General features: G+C 41.2%; 1 protein-coding gene across 1 annotated transcript; it reads left to right on the top strand.

Annotated features, from left to right (window-relative positions):
* The first annotated feature begins 8,447 nt into the window (after positions 1-8,447).
* Positions 8,448-17,836, top strand: LOC115422858 (perforin-1-like). The gene is made up of 10 exons (XM_030139496.1): positions 8,448-8,647; positions 12,634-12,917; positions 13,009-13,088; positions 14,535-14,580; positions 14,705-14,838; positions 14,908-15,046; positions 16,119-16,199; positions 16,307-16,785; positions 16,883-16,976; positions 17,473-17,836. Exons 1-10 carry the CDS (start codon positions 8,455-8,457, stop codon positions 17,677-17,679), a joined length of 1,737 nt encoding a protein of 578 aa, XP_029995356.1. The 5' UTR covers positions 8,448-8,454; the 3' UTR covers positions 17,680-17,836.
* Positions 17,837-18,879: the final 1,043 nt, after the last annotated feature.

Raw genomic sequence — 18,879 nt, 5'->3', positions numbered from 1 at the left:
GTCGGCTTACATCAAAAAATTTGTCAAGTTATTTAAACATAAATTCAGCCCGCCGTTCCTTTTCAAGAAAATGGTCAGTGAGATAGCTAGTTCATTTTGACCTAGCCAACAGTATGATTGATTTAACTATCTACAAAACGATATTAAACCCAAACAAGAAATGATTAAATTATGTAACTGAAACAAGAAAACATTGAAATTATGTTAAACTGAAACAAGGAAGTACAATGAGTGTGTTTTATTTACAGTGCAAGAAATGAACAAGTAATTTCGCAGTGGTTTCTCTCTCGATTTCACAGCAGAATGTGCGACGGTATTAAACTGAACTCTTGTCAAGTGAAGGAGTAGATCTCAAAACAGCTGTCAATCAAACAGGATTCAGCCTTTCGACTGATCCTCCAATCAACACATGGAAGCCCAGCGTCCAGCCCAGCCGAGCTCCGCCCACAGCTCCATTCACCCCCAGAGATGCTGAGCGTCCGGGGGCGGGACAACATCATGGCATTTATCCAATTACCGTCCAGTTTTGAGGCAATGAAAAAAAACTGTTCCACTCAGTCCCATTGAAGTTCATGGATGCTGAGCGTCTACGGGCAAATGCACCGAGCAGAGATGGGAATGTATGAGAAATGAACAACATCGAGTACGTTGATTTGTGATAAAGCTCATTCTGAATGAACTCGTCTTTGAGATGAACGTGTTCCAACACGTGTAGTCAGGGCCGGACTGAGACTCATTTTCAGCCCTGGAGTTTCATACCTCAGACCGGCCCACTTTAGATCACAACCGATTATTATTAAAATCATGCAATTCTAACCTTACATGTTAGGTCTACACACTGTTCTGCAAAGCCTTCTAATTCAGTGTATTTTCTAAAATATTTCCAATTCAGCGCAAGTAAAGGTTGCTTCACAATGTGGATTTATTTCAACAGTGAGTGCACATCCACATCTCCAACATTATTATTCCTCACAACACAACAATAACAAAATCTATATTTTTTTTCTTATAAGTGTTAACATTTTTCAAACCTTTAAAATGTTTGAAATGAAATTAAAGTATAAAAATATTAAAAATTAAAAAAATAAATAAATAAATTAAGCTTGCTGCACTTTCTAATAACTATTATTTTGGTATCCTCTGCAACAAAAGATTTCCATCACAACTTACTTGCGGTTTGTTCCATCGATGCTATTGAAAACTTTTGGTACAGTGATATTAGGGGTTTGATGAGGATGATAAGAAAAAAATATGTGTATCCTGTGACTGAGGGTGAGCAAAGCAATCAAAGCTAACAACAGACTCATCTTCATCTGTCTCATTTGTGCCTAGTGGTTCAGGGCTGTGCTGCTGAGCTGCTCCTCTGTCATCAGCAGACTCTGCTCTCCCTTTCACTCTTTCACACCAGTTCAGATCTTTACACTGGCTAAATATGCAGGCTTATTTAATATGACTTTATACTATTGCCTTTCAGTTGTGGGCTTTGTGTATTTACTGTCTCACTTTTAATAATAAAAATTAAAATAGGTCAGGACTATGGTTTGGGTATAGAAAGTGGTTTTAGGAGAACTAATGCTTGTTCACACAGTCTGTTCCAACAGCTCACCTTTTCCTTCCATCCTGACAGGAACAATCCCCTCATCACTACTGGCTCCTGGCTCTGCTTCTGACACTAAAGCACAGTTTAAAAATGCTCAGAATTGTCAGCACAAATCTATTTTCAAAGCCTTGGTGTCAGTTTCATTCATGTAGTGCTGAATCCTGGAGCATCTCAGAGCACCTTTCATACTGAACAGGCCTACACCATACTCTTCATTGGAGCCTATTTCTTCTAATCCTCTTCCCTCTCTGAGCAGTCCTACCTGCCCACTCTGGACTTGTGGGCTCATGGCAGGTGCTGGATCTGGTTTCTGAATCTGAGAAGCTACAAGACAAAGTTTCCCACTTTCGTGGCGTCGCATCATACTATTATTTAAATGACATAACGTTATGTTCCACGTCACAATGCCACACAATTCACTGACTCGATAATTAACTAACTTGAAAGGTGGTTTACCCGGTTCATCGTCCTTATTAGTTGTTTCCAACTGGGAAGTCGTTTTTGTGAAAAAGTTGCAGATTTTGTCACATTTGGCTGCGTTTGCTTCCAGAGCTTTCCTCTTTTTAATTCTTGCCTTCTCCACACCACCCTTGCTCTTTCTATTATCCATGTTTCAAACAGCAAACACAGCTGACCATCGACATAGCCTACAGAGCACAGATCGTAAAAGCTCCACAGCTACAGTATAGAGCTACTAACCGTATGCAAGGAGATGTTACGCCAGGTCACGGTGTGTCCGCAAAAAAAAAAACAGGAAGAAAACAAACAGTTTACTAGTAGAGGGGGTGGGGCCCAGGAACAGCAGCTGCAGATTACGTGGTCAACTCAGTGCTATGACTGAACACCGGCCCCCAAAAAATAAATAAATAAAATATTAAATACATATTTAAAGTGAACTCCGGCCCTCGCGGCCCAAATATTATACCGGCCCACCGGGAATTGTCCCGGTCCTCCCGATTAGCCAGTCCGGGCCTGCGTGTAGTCAATGAAATGTCAACACAACAGTACATATTTAACCATTTATTTTTTTGTAATTTTAGGGGAAGCTGAGCTTCCCTTGCAGTCTTTGAGAAATCGCCTCTAAATAGAACCATCTGATTAAATGTTTTACAGTGTCCTCCGGTGTGTGCAGTGCATTTTTATGACTAAGCATACCTCATCCCTGTTCTCCTTGCTGTTCCAGCCTCTTTTGCTTTAAGGCATATGGCCACTTGCTCCAATTCACCTTTCCCAAAAGTTCTGACATCTCACCAGAGTTCAGCATGTTGATGATGTCTTCCAAAAGCTCCTCCATCACATTCTACAAATGCAAGTGAGAGCAGACAGCCCTAAATGTGGTTGGATGCACCAGAAGACCACGAGTCTTCTCTTTTCACATCAGCCTTCAATCAGTCAATTAAATTTTATAATATTGCATCAAATCATAACAAACGTTATCTCATGACACTTTATGCGCAGCCACCCGGCAGCAGCAGCTGCTATAGACACGACGCGGAAATGGCAGGAGCTCCCTTCCCTCTATGCATATCCCTCCAGCTGTTTCCGCGTTTCAGCCGTTTCCGTGTTGTGTTTGTTTCATCCATATAATATCATATGGTTGCGCTGCCGCTGTCAGGCGGCTGCACGAACCTCCTTTTCCCACAATGCACGTCGCAACAAAATTCCAAAGATGCCCGAATTCCCTCCCGGCTCTGTTTGTAAACACATGGTTTGTTTATGGTGGATGGCACGTCGAAATTGTTCACCGTAATGCAAGAGATCCAGGTGAGTAATCACAGAAAGACTTACAGATTCATAATACTTAGGCTATGACTGAGGTTTTACAGATTTAATGAAAAATTGGTCACGAAAGTCTCCCACACCTTTAACTTTCACCAGTCAATATGTGTGGTGGGTACAATGCATATGTACACTTTGAATATGACCCTAATACACTATGGAAAGAGGAAAACAGAGACTCGCAGTATCTTCTAAAATATCAAACAATAACTAGCTCCTCAGAAAGTAAAACTTTCATCTCAAGTTTGCACCACCCACTGATAAAATCACTCAGCCACCAACCATGAAGTCACCTGTCAAGAAAAATCTGCCAGTTTTGATTTTGCAAGTCTGCATGGATGTACCTGGAAACATGCTTAATGGCATCCTGGAAGAAAACCAACTTGCTCTCCTTGGAGAAGGTCATGTTGTAACCATCAAGGCAGTCCCGCAGAACCTCCTGGATCAGATCCATGTCTGTCATATAAATGATCATCTTCGTCTGCACTAACCTACAGAGACTGAAGCCGAAAATGAAGGATTAGGTGAATACACTACATTAACACAGTACTGTATGATATGTTTGTGTTTAGAAGTACCATCAAGTGTTTCTGTTAAATCTGATCAGCCTGACTTTGAAGCAGTCCCCAAATATGTTGGGCTGAATGACAAAGTATGCAGGTTCCAGATTTATTCCAAAATATTTGCCTGGCAGAAAGAAAATAAGTTTAGAAGAGTGAAAGTGTTGTATGGCAGGTACAAGGTATAAAATACAAAGAGAACGGTGGGTATTTCTCATCACCTCACAGACAATGTGTGGAAAAACGTAGGTCTTGTCTTGGTTGTTAATGAGTTGCTGACATTCATGACAGAAAATATGGAATATCTGGGTCTTATCTGTCACTTGGCTTGGTTAACATTGAGCCTGTTTACATGCACACTAAAACTTCAATCATTATCTGGTTTCTGGAGCTATCAGATTGTTAACGTGATCATGTAAACAGTGTAATCTGACATGCTTTATCAGAGAACAGCAGTTATCTGATTATAGGAATTTAGATAAACACACCTGAATTTCTCCACAGTACTCTGATGTCTTCATGCATGTACACCCATTAATCCAATTGACTTTGTTCCTTTACATCTGGAATTTGTGTGTGTGTGTGTGTCTATATATATATATATATTTATTTATTTTATTTTATTTTTTTAATGTGAGGTTAAACATGAATGGAAGACAATAAAAGGAAGTTTGATTTTACCATCACAACATATGTACATTTTCCAAAAGAAATATGACAATGGACCAAAACATCTAAACCAGGGCTTTTTGATTACCACATTTCTGAGGTGCATGTTAATGCATCAGATCCAATCATGACAATTATTTGATTACTCCCAGTTATGTGATTTGTATCGTCATGTAAACTGGCTCATCGTAGCATGTATCATAACAATACATTGGGATGTACATAGGTAGACCGATTGTTTTTTAATTTATTGCACATAGAATACATAGTACAAAACTGATTAACCTAACAACACTAAAGGTACGACACAATGAGTTTAGTTGTGCATTTATGCCCCATACACACAACAATGAAATTATGTCAATCCGCAAAAGTCCACATGACACCGGCGTTGTCATAGTACCACATGACCTGAAGAAGAAAACCCCGGACAAAACAACCAGTAACAACAACAACAACAATGATGGATTACAGAGTTGTGTTTGTGCTGCAGGGGCTGCTAAGTTTATTAGCAATACTACAACAAAACCTGGTAATGCTGTATCAACTCGGCAACCAGCAGAGATGCAAAAACAGATACACACATGCTTATGCACATGCTCACTGCATTCTTCTGTGATGTTTGTGTATCCTGCAGCTCTGTCTGTGTTTGTGTACAGCGCCACATATTGGTGTGGCATACGTATTAAACTGGATTTCCACCTGGACGCAGATATTTTTTGAAACAATATGTGTATGCAGGGTGTGATTTGTCAAAAAAAAAAAAAAAATGGGGGGGGGGGGGGGGGGGTGTCCATAACTAACGTAACTAACGTTGGCGTGAAACAAAAGTGAAACCTTACAAACTTTTAATGTCCAGCTCTGTGGTTCTATTTCTCTTTTATACAGCGGAGCTTACACAAAATTTTCACAACTTCTAACCTGTATCCACTGGACCCCCTCCACTGCTCTATGGGCCCCATGAATTTGTCACATTCACCCCCCCTTTATGGCACCCCAGAGCATGGGGACATTCACCATTTTGAGATTGCCGACAGTTTGGTTCAGGTGAATGTTAGTGCCAGTAATGTAGGATAGGTGGAAGAAAACTGTCACAACCTGCCTGTTATTTACATTGGTTGGTTGTCCCCCCCCCCCCGAGGATGAAATTCATTGAGCAGAAGGAGGGATATAAAAACCAGAGCGGGGGGTGATCACCCCCACCCCCCCCCAACAAATCATACCCTGCGTGTACAGACGCGAAACTTTTAGAATCCGCAAAAGAAAAATACTGTGAACATTGCTGTCTGGACGTAGCCTTAAACACATTTTCATATCGCATCTTTAAAATCCACCCAGTTGTTAAAGCCCTAAATGTTTCCTTAAAAAAGTAAAAAAAAAATATGAGTCCCTGTGGATATACTACTTAAAAGAATGAAAATGAAGTCTTAGTTACTCGGAGAGTCTATGTGATGTCAGTACCAGAAGATTGGAAGTGTGGGTGTCAGAGCAGCGCTCCACTGACTTCAGCTCATTTTAATGCTGTCATGATGCCTACTGTGCAAAGGGAGGAGGAAGGGAGAAGGAGAAAAGGAACAGAAGTCAGAGGGGCTAATGGTGCAGACGATTTGGGAGCGTGAGGCTAAGACAGCACTTATAAATATTGGTAATGTGGCTCGAAGAGATAAATCACAGCCTTGCCCCATACTGAGGAGGCGCAGAGATTTAGACGTGTCGTATCTGTCAGTGAAGCCAAAGTTGACTTTGTGCTGTTGGGCAAAAGAGAGGGAGTACGCACTGCATTCATATCTGCTAAAGGAGTGTGTTTTTGTTAAAGTCTGGGACTGGAGTCTGAAAATACAATCAGTTCCCAGGTGTTGAATCTAGATGCTGTTTGGAAACACCAGAGATGGAACCCATGAATAAATGTGAGGCATTCAATTCAAAGTGCTGCATTACACCTGGCACAGAAGAGTCAATCTGGTCTCACAGAATTCTATGTCCTGACCACAGACACTTAACTCAAAATTTGTGATAGCACCACTGGAAAAGCTTAGATCAGGGGTCTCAAACATGCGGCCCACCAAAGGTTCCAATCCAATCCTAAAGGTAAACCTTCAGAAGTGTTAACATTAAGCTAACATTAGATTTAAAATGAGCTAATTGGACATGAAACATAAGCTGAAGTTACCCAGTTAGCATTAGCTAGTTAGTAATTAAGGATAAAAGAAAGTTCTCTTTATTTTTATTTTTTTATTTTTTTTTCCTTAAAGGTAAACCTTCAGAAGTGTGAACATTAAGCTAACATTAGATTTAAAATGAGCTAATTGGACATGAAACCTAAACTGAAGTCACCCAGTTAGCATTTGCTAGTTAGTGATTTAGGATAAAAGAAAGTTCTCTTTATTTTTATGTTTTTTTTTCCTTAAAGGTAAACCTTCAGAAGTGTGAGCATTAAGCTAACATTAGATTTAAAATGAGCTAATTGGACATAAAACCTAAGCTGAAGTTATCCAGTTAGCATTAGCTAGCTAGTGATTTAACATAAAAGAAGGTTCTCTTTATTTTTTGTTCCCTAAAGGTAAACCTTCAGAAGTGTGAACATTAAGCTAACATTCAGCTAATATTAGCCTCTGAGGAAACATAAGGGACATTTGTGCAAGAAATAAAAAACTTAACTCAAAACAGTTTGACTAAAATCAGACACAATGCAAACAGGGAGCTAATAGCTTACATGCTAAATGGCTATCATGTTAGCTAATGTTAAAATGGTTCCTTCTTTTTACAGCTTATTAGCTGTTTTGCAGATGAATATTCTGGTGTTTGTTCAGAGAACATTAAAGCTCAGGTTTTACTGGATGAGCTAACGCAGTGTTAGCTTTGTGCGGCTTCACTTAAGATTCAAAATGACAAAAATATGACATCATCACAAATGTAAAGGATTCACAAAATGAAGTCATTTTGTATTAGTTTATGAACCTCAAACAGGAAATATTTTCCAAAGATTGTTTTTCTCACCGCAGTTTTTGTTTGTTTTTGTCTGATATTTTTTGTCTTTAAATGATTCAGGAGCTAAACGTCAGAATGATGAACAGAAAATGTGCTTTTATTTGTGTTAAAATCCCCTCAGGTTGATGACTCAGGACGGTAGACAGTCCAAACTGACCCATGGATGTGGTTCTGTGACATTCATGTGCCTTCAACTGTCCACACCAGGTGGGTTTTGTGGCTTTTACTCGTCGGTTTGTAATTCCATTTCAGACACTTGTACCTGAATGCATCACAGCAGACTCCACAGACGGACAAACGCAAATCCAACGTGACCAATATTTACTGACACACACTGAGTGGATGTTCTGCTTCTATCTGAAACCATCAGCCTGAAGGTTTCAAACTGTGAACAGAAGAAACAAAGACGGTCAACGTCTGTGTTTGGGTGAGTTTAAGACAAGGAATGAAGAGCCTCGGCTTCATTTGGGTTCATTCATTTGGTTTAATTTGTGTTAATTTGGTTTCATTTGGTTTAATTAATTTAGTTTAATTTGGGTTAATTAATTTGGCTTACTTTGGGTTAGTTTAGGTTAATTTGGTTTAATTTGGGTTCATTTGATTTAATTTGGGTTAATAATGTTTAATTTGGTTTAATTTGGTTTAACTTGGGTTAATTTGTTTTAATTTGGTGAACGTGTCCATGTTCAGGCCTGTTTGACTTTGTTTGGACTGATCCAGATGAGGTGGAGCCAGTCTCTGGACAGAACTCAGACTCAGTCAATGAGTTTCAGTTTCATTTTTACGTCGAATGTTTTCACTGTTGAAAAATCCAGATGTTTTTTTAAAGTGAAGTCGACACATGAGGAAAACAGCAGCATGAGGGTGACAAACGGACAGAAACCCAGAAGAGGAACCATCGTGGAACGCGAAGCAGGGAAGAACCAGACCAGGGTCAGGTCAGACGGGGTTCAGAACCAGGAAACGGGTCAGACCAGGATGGGAACTGACTCCAGACCAGTACAAGAGCTGAGGAGTCTGAGCCAGGACCAGGACCAGGACCACAGGGGAGGTAGGATGTGGGTCAGAGATCACGGTCTGGGGGTCAGAGGTCACGGTCTGGGGGTGGACTGGACGCCTGTGATGGTCAAACGTGTGTTCTGTTGTTTGTGGTCTGAACAGAACCATGTGGATCTGATCAGTGACTAGCAGCAGCTCCGGCCTCTGCTGTCGTGCAGTTTCAGTGTTTAATCTGATCCATGTGGGCCTCTTCCCTCACACACTCTGGGGATCATCATCTACAGCTGTAAACTCCTACAGAAATGTTGGTGTGAATCTGGTTTTGGTTGTAAATACCAGCCTGTTTGTTTTTCAGTTTCCTTTATTTCAGTCATACATTCATTTCTGAAGGAAGGGAAAAGGAAAATGAAGTGCACAAGACCGGGAGATATAGTGGAATTAGTAGAGTTTCACTGCGCATAGTCGTATGGAAAGCCTGAATTTCTATTATTAGAAATTATTACTGTCTCTTTTCCGCTGCCTTTACTTCCACCGTTTTCCTGGTGGCGCAGAAACCAGATTACACGTGGCGCAGTATGGACGTCTCTGATTGGTCCATGTGATGCACCTTTCCACCAATGGAAATGCTGTGATATGATTTCTTTCATGAGACACTTGCTGTTTGTAAAAAAAAACTCCCTCAGAAGCCCATCTTACTGTTAGCAAACACACACCGAACAGAACGATGCAGTCACCGAAAATTCCGTTTTTATTGTGTCTCGTGAGTTTGGTTTTACTTGTCTTTTAACACTGTTGACTTCACAATGTTAGTCTGACATTTGCATTTTCACACACGTTGAAATGGAGATTCAGGCAAATGCGCGCTCTGCCATCATTGGAGCTAACGGAGTCACCTGAATCAACAGAAACAATGACACAACGCAACCAGGAGGAGAACTCTTTATACATGAAAGGGTTTGAGGAAGCAGTGTTCGTAAATGTAACGAGTTACGGCATAAACTGTACAAATGTTGTGAAGCAGAAAGTACAGATAATTGCAGCAAAATGTTCGTCTATCTATCTATCTATCTATCTATCTATCTATCTATCTATCTATCTATCTATCTATCTATCTATCTATCTATCCATCCATCCATCCATCCATCCATCCATCCATCCATCCATCCATCCATCCATCCAGTTTCCTCAGTCTATTTAACCCTTTCATGCATACTGGTCACTACAGTGGACAGCTATTCTAGAGCTGTTCTCTTGTATATTCATGGGTATTGTTGTTCTTTTCGTTTTTTTTTTTGTTTGTTTTTTTACACATATCTTAAAGTTTTAAGACACTACATATCTTTTCTGACATGAATTGGTAACATTATGTAGATCTCTCCTGAGCATAAACCCCCAGAATCACAAGCCCAGAATCACACAGTTTATCAGTAAATACATGTTTCTGTGTGTCAAAAATTAAACGTGTGGTGTCCAGCTGAGTGGACATTTTTGCAACTTCATGAAAAATAGGTTCATAAGAATTTTTTTTGTTTCTTTTTCATTATTATTATTTTTTTAATGTATTTTTTAAATTCTTAATTTTTATTTATTTATTTATTTATTTATTTTTCAGAAGACAGTTTTCAATCACTTTTTTTTTTTTTCATGCCTAAAGAGGAATGAAAACACTCAGGAAAATTTTTTGATTAAGGTTCTCATAATTTGTGCATGAAAGGGTTAAATAACTGGGCCGACTGCTGTGAAATATGCACCATATATTCTATACCGACCAATAACAAGTCTTGGGGGGTGGGTGTTTTGCAATGTGTCATACTTCGTTTTGTCGCGAGTCAAAGTCAGTTCCAAGTCCACATAGCTCTGTCCAACTGTTGTCAGTTGTTTACTTGATTCAAAAATAAAGCTTGAATTCCAGATTACACCTGGATTCTCATGTGTCTGTGACAAAAGCGTCACATCCGTCTTATCTGTGATTGGTTATTGGCACCTGTTAGTCCTGCCCTCATATTTGGATTCAAGTCCCACGATTCCAGACAGATTTCTCATTGAGAAAGATGAATGGATTTACAGGCTAGCAAATTAAAAAATCAAAGTCTGCATTATTATTTATACTAAAGTACAGATATGAAAGAATATACTTAAGTACAAGTAACGAAGTACAAATACTTAGTTACATTCCACCACTGGGTAAAAGTCAATCTGGCATCATTTGAGTCCATTTCAGAAATTCATATTGGCCCAAACATTCACCTGGACTCAAGAATAAACTCAGATTTTGATGGTGAGTGGTCCAGGTGGCCTCACAAAACATGTCGTAACTCAAGAATGAATGCATGAATTTTGACCGTTTTCTGAGATGTGCGTGGACAGTTAACGACAGCGAATGCAACACAGTAAGAAACGAGTAGGTGGAGTTGGTGGGATTTGGGTCAAATTGGTGGACATGGGCAGATGGGTTGGGGGTTGGAGGCAGTCCAAGGGGGAAAGGATGGATGTTCGGGGTGACTGATGGAAACGACGATGATGACTTTTGTTGGATGCAGTGATGTTGGTACTGAAGAAGGAGCTGAGCCATTAGATAAAACTCATCCTAAAGGTCTCCACATGGAGGCCAGGATTAAAGTCTGAGACCAGAGGAGGACTTTGGAAATCTGGGACAGGCTCAGTGTGGAGGTTTTGGTCTTTCTGGTTCAGCTGCCTAGTTACACTGGCAGGAAGATAATGTGGAGGAGATCATGAGCTTTTTGGGTGTTAAATGTACTTTCAAGGTCATTTATGCCGCGTTTCCACTACATGGTATCAGCTCGACTCGACTTAACTTGGCCTTTTTGCATTTCCATTACGAAAAAGGACCTGGAATCTGGTACCCAGTACTAGTTTTTGGTATCACCTCCGCCGAGGTTCCAGGACTGGGGACCAGGTACTAAAAGGTGATGTGTAAACACTGCAGACCACTGACTGGTCAGAGTTGTCTCTGTGACCCGCCCTTTTACAAAAAACAGATGCGGAAGTTTACAGTAAATATGTCGGTAGGTTAATCCACATGATGACAGCCTGTAAAACTACATCATGGTTTGTCGAGGAGGTTCAGATGGAAAAATTCAGCATGAGCTTGATGAGATAACATGAAACGAGTGAGTTTACCAACAACTCTGAGCAGACAACATAGAAGTAACGCACCGCATCGCTATGACGTCCAAGTACTGTAAAGTGGGTAGTATCTTGTAATGGAAACGGTCTCCAGTAATAGGACCTGGAACCTGAGTCGAGTCAAGCCGAGCCAAGTCGAGCCGGTTTCACATATTGGAAATGCAGCATTAGACGATGATGGAATGTGTCTAAATGTCAAATCCTTGGTCAATAAAAGAAACTAGAGCCTTGAAAACCTGTTCCAATCTTATCAGAGATGCGACATCCATTTAGCTGATAGCTAGCGGCTAATGGGATGGCCCACATACCTCGCCCTCAGTCAGCTGACTCAGCATGTCTCAGAAGGTCTGGCCATGGTGACGCTATTGTTTCTTGATTGTTGGTTTTCCCGCTGGACGCCAACTAGCAGCAAATATTAATAATGACTAGTGGGAGTCAGTGACACCACTTCCAGTCAGTTTCACCTGGTGATCAGATCTGAACAGCCTTATCATGGCATGTACTTTGTTTTGGTACAGACTTTTCTGCACAGATATTTACTGCTTTGACTTCACGTCAACCTGAGCTCACTTTTTAGGTAGGGGAAAAGGGGCTTTTGAGAAACCGTTTGGAGCAACCAGGACAAACTGGGCCAAACCCAGTGTCCCAGACAGGGAGGTATGGGTGTTGTTCCTCAGCTGTTTTTTGCTGGTATCTATCTGTCATTTGTTGACTTCAGCTAACTCCTCATTTAAGCTAGTAGCTGTCTCTGGGTTCACTAGAGGTCATTCTTTTCAGTGAAAATCCTCAAAGCCAGCCAGAGTTCTTCACCACCTCTTTTCTTCTACGAAAGCATCTAAGTCAAAGTGAGACATGCTGATTTGTCTAATGTCTTTGTTTATTATTTTCCAGTGTCACCTCCAGCCATCCTTTCTTCCCAGTCCTCACCTCGTCTCCACCTCCTTCTCTTCTTCCTCCTCCTGTTGGCCTCCTCTGGTCTCTCCTATGAGATCGGGGACTTCAGACAGTGTAGGGTAGCTCCCTTTGTACCAGGCTACAACCTGGTGGGGGAGAGTTTGGATATGGTCACCTTCGAGCGTAAAGGAGTCCACCCGGTCGACATTTTTACGGCCATGTCTCCATTTAGAACATGTTTTCTCTACCGGAACCCCCACCAAGGCAACCAGCTGCAGAAGGTGACTCACAAGTACTTCAGTATTTCTTTTCACAGACTCATGGGTAACATGTATCACCAACTTGACCACGTTGTTTTCACATTATTTTCAGGTTCCATTCTCTGCTCATCTTTGGAAACTAGAGACTGACTGCAAAACTAAAGTTAGCGGTGAAGTGCATTCCTCTGTAAGGTATCTCTGTTCTTCAACACATATGCTGTCAAAGGACTGTGCTCATAATGAAGGTGATGAGGGACATTAGCTTAAAAATGTGTTGTATGTGCTACACCTGCCCAATCAGGAAGTAACGCCCTCAGGTCAACATCACTTCATCCACCTCACTATGAAACTCAGACCTGGATCCGAACAACATCAGATGAGGACCAGTTGTTTCCTCTACCAGGGCTGTTAGCATCAGTCTGAGTCCAGTTCCTGTCTGTCAGTGTCGTCCAAGAGTGTCAGGATGACAGCTTAATGACTAGACCATTACTGTAGTTCTGGTTGGTATTAGGACTCTTTGGAGACTGGTGCACTGGCCTGACCAGCTCCTGTTTGGACCGCGACATCAACAGAGTCCGTCTTTGTCAGACAAGAGGCTGTTCCCAGGAGTGGAGGTGACTGAGACAGCAACAGCAAAGGAGGTGAAGTCCTATCAGTGATCCATGTAATAAGCTCCTTTTCCACCAGATTCCCGGGTACTTCTTTACCTGGATAAAAGAATTCCTGGTAATCTGTGTACTTTGCATTTCCACCACACCCCAGAGTTCCTCAAAAAGTATTCAAATGAGGCTCGAGCCGTATTTTTAGCCGACTACTCGAAGTCTGGCTGAATTTCTTTGACACATATTCAGCATATGTTCATCGAGGTCCCGGCTGCCTGGTGTGTATTTGTTGAATACACTCTGTAACATAGTCAGATGGACAGACAGATTATTACAATGCACTCGTAGGAGTGAGGCGTGGCTTGGCTTGAGCTGAATAACGTATTCATCAAACAGACGTGGTTATTGTCCACTTCTTGTAGCTTGTCACAAACAGAGAAGGTCGTAGAGTTGGAATAAACAAGGCCCTCAGACATTCTTCATGTGACAGATGTTGCCTTTGGGCTTGCCCTGGAGTAACACTGGTGGCCTTTTTAGACCCTATATAAAAACTTTCCAAACCACTCCTCAAACTCTACAGATTCATAGTGTTTATTGCTCGACATGCATTTGGTCCATTTTTCCAAAGATACCACCAGATGTGCAGTGAAACGTGACCAAGAGACAACTCATCAGTTTCTGAAGTAGTCACAAATCAGCCCATCCCCCCATCCCCTCAGTCACCCAAATATTCCAAATCTTGTACCTCAAAGTTGTTACTGACGGTCAGTGTAGTATCTACGGAGTCATTCTATGTAAGTAGTCCTCTAACTGGAGCTCCAGCTGACCCTGGTTCTTCTGAGCTTCATAGCTTCTATTACACACTGTATGGTCGTTACCTCTTGATTGGACAGTGATAAATGGTTGGATACTGAGGTGTCATCTCACAGGTGGAGAACCAATGGTGAAGGCATTGCACGTGTTCATAGAACTAAACATCCAGTTATTACTTTTTAGGAAACAAAGGTTGTTCATTTTTTTGTATGACTGTCCACAGTTCACTGATAAAAACGGTGAAATCAAAGGACATCTATGACTGGAAGGTAAGAAACCTTTCAAAGCTAATATGTAACAGATGTACATGCACATTACTCACTCTGTTCATAATACTGCACATCTTCTTCATTGCTGTGATGGTATGTCAAGTATCTCATGGCCTTCTTTCAGGTTGGACTACATTGGAAGATGTTTGGACTGAATGTTGGAGGAGAACATTATGACTCGTATGATTATGCAAAATCCAGAAATAGAGAGGACCAGTACACCTTCAGCTCACATTGGCACCGTTGTTCTTTTTACAGGTAGAGTTTAAAGACGCCTGCATTGTTATCGGGGTTTGAACAGAGTTCAGGTTCTTTTCTGTATTTTAGGCACACTGTGCGCGCCAAGCCACTTCTCGACAAGGATTTTGAGGAGGATATGAAAAATCTGCCAAGATACTATAACTCTGCAACCAAAGACAAATACAGAAAGTTCATACGTACCTACGGCACTCATTACATCTATCAGGTAAATGACACATCTATATTATTAAGGCTTCTGCTAGCACAGCAAAGACCTGCGAAGACCCTATTGCAAGGGTGGGCAATCCTGGCCCTTGAGGGCCGGTATCCTGCATGTTTTAGATGTTTCCCTCTTCCAACACACCTGGTTCATATGATAACCCCATCATCAAGCTCTGCAGAAGCCTGATAATGACCTTCAGGTGTGCTGGAAGAGGGAAACATCTAAAACATGCAGGATGTCGGCCCTTGAGGACCAGGATTGCCCACCCCTGCCCTATTGTATCTGCTGTGTTTATTGTTCATTACACATTCCTTTGCATTTTCAAGAGCTTCAACATGCATGAAAGCTTTTTATTTGTGTGACAAAATCATGAGTTGCAGAAAAAAAAATTATATTTTATTGGTGTTGTAAACAAATATTAAAAAATGGCTCAGTTGCGCACCCTAAAGACCACTACTCCCAGACACATTCACTGTTCAGGATTAAATTTGGTATACATATGTGTCTCAATGAGAGATACAAAAAAGTCAACTTGGCCGATGACGTCACACCAACATGAAGTCAGCCATTTTGAATTTTGTCACCATTTTTGGCAATTTGCTGACCAACGTGATATCATGACTTGTGTAAACATACATGCCACTTTTAATTGGTGTGTTATCTGTGTGCATTTTAAGCTTTTGGCGTGTATGTTCACGCCGTGTCAAATACCACACACTGACGGTTAGGGTTATGTGAGCCAGAGATCTCGGCGTTAACTGGCACTCGATCAAAGAGCGTTGAATAACACGCGAAAGGTCAAAAATGTGTACGTATAGCATGCCACATGCCACAAGAACTCACATGACATACACTGTGCTTTCATGAGATCAGTCTCACTGGATTGGAAACATCTAGGAGCTCTTTGGAGATGAAGGTCAACCGATTGATCAACAGACCATGACCTGTGACCTCTGAAAGGAGGGGGAACCTTGATGATGATGATGATGATGGGATATCGATGATGCCTGCTTATTTTCTTCTTTGAATACACTACATTTCTATGTGTACTAAACTCTATTGGCTGTAATTTTAGGTTACTCTTGGAGGACAAGTCAAACGAGTTGCAGCGACACGTACGTGTTTATCCAAACTGAATAGTGTCTCCGCTAGCGAAGTATGTGGAGCAGATATTTGTCAAATACACATTTATTTATCCTTTATTTAACCAGGAAACTTGCTGTGGGTAACCAAATTAACCTGATTTCCCTTCCTGTTCTCTAGTCACGGTGGTGTTTATCCCTGGATCTGGAAGTGGGTCTGGGGATGGCCAGACTAAACCCTTCATGCTCCAATTTCCTAAAGAACAGGGGCATTAGGGGCTACTATTATGCTGGTCTGTATGAACAGGACACAGAGGTGACGGGAGGCAATGGTTGGAGCGGTTGGGTTTCTAACGAGTACCCCGACTCTGAGGGCTACCGTCAGTGGAAGGAATCCCTGAAGGGCATCCCTGTGATTGTTAAATTCTTCGTAAAACCACTGCATGATCTAGTGAATGATGAGGCAAGAAGTGGACTGGTAGATGCCATAAATGAGTACACAAGGGACACTGACATCACCGTTTCAGTCTTACAACGGTCCTGTAGGCGACCTACCCATCATAGTAACTGCTGCCCCAAACGGTTGGGGAAGGGCTGGCTGACAGTGACCATCGTTCGAGCCTGGGGTCTGACAGGAGATCCATGGGGCATCACTGATGGGTAAGTCAGGAAACAGCAAAGATACAGGAGGAGGGGTGATGGACACCACATACACATACTGATAAAGTTTCACTTTCCCATTTTTTATCTACTACAGGTATATTGAGCTATCACATGGTCAACAATTCCGCAGGACCCGAATGATTGAGTCAAACAACCCTCGGTGGGACGTGGAGTACAATCTGGGCTCGGTCAGTATCCACTTTAAATGGACAGGTGGAACCATCCCTCCAAATCAAAATCTAAACCAGTAAAAGCTAAATGATCCACATCCTGTTTGCAGAACGAGATCAGAACCAGAACCAGTCACTGTAGGGTACAGTCTGACCTCAGTTTGACTCAAAACAGTACATCTGTGTTTGGTTCTGGACCAGTAGGGGTGGTCTTTCTGCTTTCATTTTGTGTATGTGCGTGGTGGTGAGTAGTTCAATAGTTGTATATTAGAGGAAGCTTCATGTCCCTGTGAAAAAGACCTGAACCTTAACACTAACCTGTGCACAGGGAAGCCCACATCTCGATGAACATCACTGGACCAAGTCCAGCTCCAGTAGAAAAACAAATACATTAACTACATAAACTACCTCCTGTAGCACATGACCATTTGCAGAACACCTGAGGAGGAACAGGTGTAAGATGGCAACCTGTGTTTCTGGTTTTTGATTTGATGTTTTTCCATTTTTTATGCAGGTGGACATTGGACAGAAACTGAAGCTTGAGCTCAAAGATGACGATTCGATATGGCAGGAGCTGCTGTTGTCGTGTTCATGGGATGTGACGGTAGGGTCATACACTTTGACCTGCAGGGGCTTCAGAGGCACCTTTGAGGCTAAATATGAACTCCTCTGTGGCCCCCACCTCACGGGGGACGACTGTGACATATATGAACCATACTGAGAAATGAGCATTTATTCAGTTACATGAAATGTCACTTTAATAGTTTGAGGACATTTCAGAACCTGGACGTCATCACTTTTATTACAGTATAGAAGCAGTACTTTACCTTTTATCACAGTATCTGTTTTAATACTGGAGGAAACTCTGTATGTATGTCCTCTGAGATTTATCTGATTCACACTAAAGTCTGAAGCAGGGCCGGACTGAGACTTATTTTCAGCCCTGGAGTTTCATACCTCAGACCGGCCCACTTTAGATCACGACCAATTATTATTAAAATCATGGAATTATAACCTTACATGTTAGGTCTACACACTGTTCTCCAAAGCCTTGTAATTCAGTGTATTTTCTAAAATATTTCCAATTCAGCGCAAGTAAAGGTTGCTTCACAATGTGGATTTATTTCAACAGTGAGTGCACATCCACATCTCCAACATTATTATTCCTCACAACACAACAATAACAGAATCTATATTTTTGTTCTTATAAGTGTTAACATTTTCAAACCTTTAAAATGTTTGAAATGAAATAAAAGAATATATAAAAATATTAAATAAAAAATAATTTTAAAAATAAAGCTTGCTGCACTTTCTAATAACTATCATTTTTGTATCCTCTGCAACAAAAGATTTCCATCACAACTTACTTGCGGTTTGTTCCATCTTTGCTATTGAAAACTTTTGGTATAGTGATATTAGGGGTTTGATGAGGATGATAAGAAAAAAATGTCTGTATATCCTGTGACTGAGGGCGAGCAAAGCAATCAAAGCTAACAACAGACTCCTCTTCATCTGTCTCATTTCTGACTAGTGGTTCAGGGTTGTGCTGCTGAGCTGCTCCTCTGTCATCAGTAGACTCTGCTCTCCCTTTCACACTTTCTCCAGTTTCCCTAGACTCGCCTGCACCTGGATCACAATAAAAAATAATATCTACAGACACTTTCACTTACTTAACCAATTCAGATCTTTACATTGGCAAAATATGCAGGTTTATTTAATATTACTTTATGCTATTGCCTTTCAGTTGTGGGCTTTGTGTATTTACTGTCTCACTTTTAATAATAAAAAATAAAATAGGTCAGGACTATCATTTGGGTCTAGAAAGTGGTTTTAGTGGAACTAATGCTTGTTCACACAGTCTGTTCCAACAGCTCACCTTTTCCTTCCATCCTGACAGGAGCAATCCCCTCATCACTACTGG

The sequence above is a fragment of the Sphaeramia orbicularis genome, chromosome 1, assembly GCF_902148855.1.
Source record: "Sphaeramia orbicularis chromosome 1, fSphaOr1.1, whole genome shotgun sequence".
Lineage (NCBI taxonomy): Eukaryota > Metazoa > Chordata > Actinopteri > Kurtiformes > Apogonidae > Sphaeramia > Sphaeramia orbicularis.
Note: the sequence above shows the minus strand (reverse complement) of the source record. Positions and strands in the feature narration are given on the sequence as shown.

What these genes read in the sequence shown, in the direction of transcription:
- LOC115422858 (XM_030139496.1), top strand. Translation starts at nt 8,455, where the DNA reads ATGAGGGTGACAAACGGACAGAAACCCAGAAGAGGAACCATCGTGGAA. An exon ending in AAGGCAACCAGCTGCAGAAG is followed by an intron (nt 12,918 to 13,008) that starts GTGACTCACAAG and finishes CATTATTTTCAG; the next exon opens with GTTCCATTCTCTGCTCATCT. An exon ending in TGGAGTACAATCTGGGCTCG is followed by an intron (nt 16,977 to 17,472) that starts GTCAGTATCCAC and finishes TTTTTTATGCAG; the next exon opens with GTGGACATTGGACAGAAACT.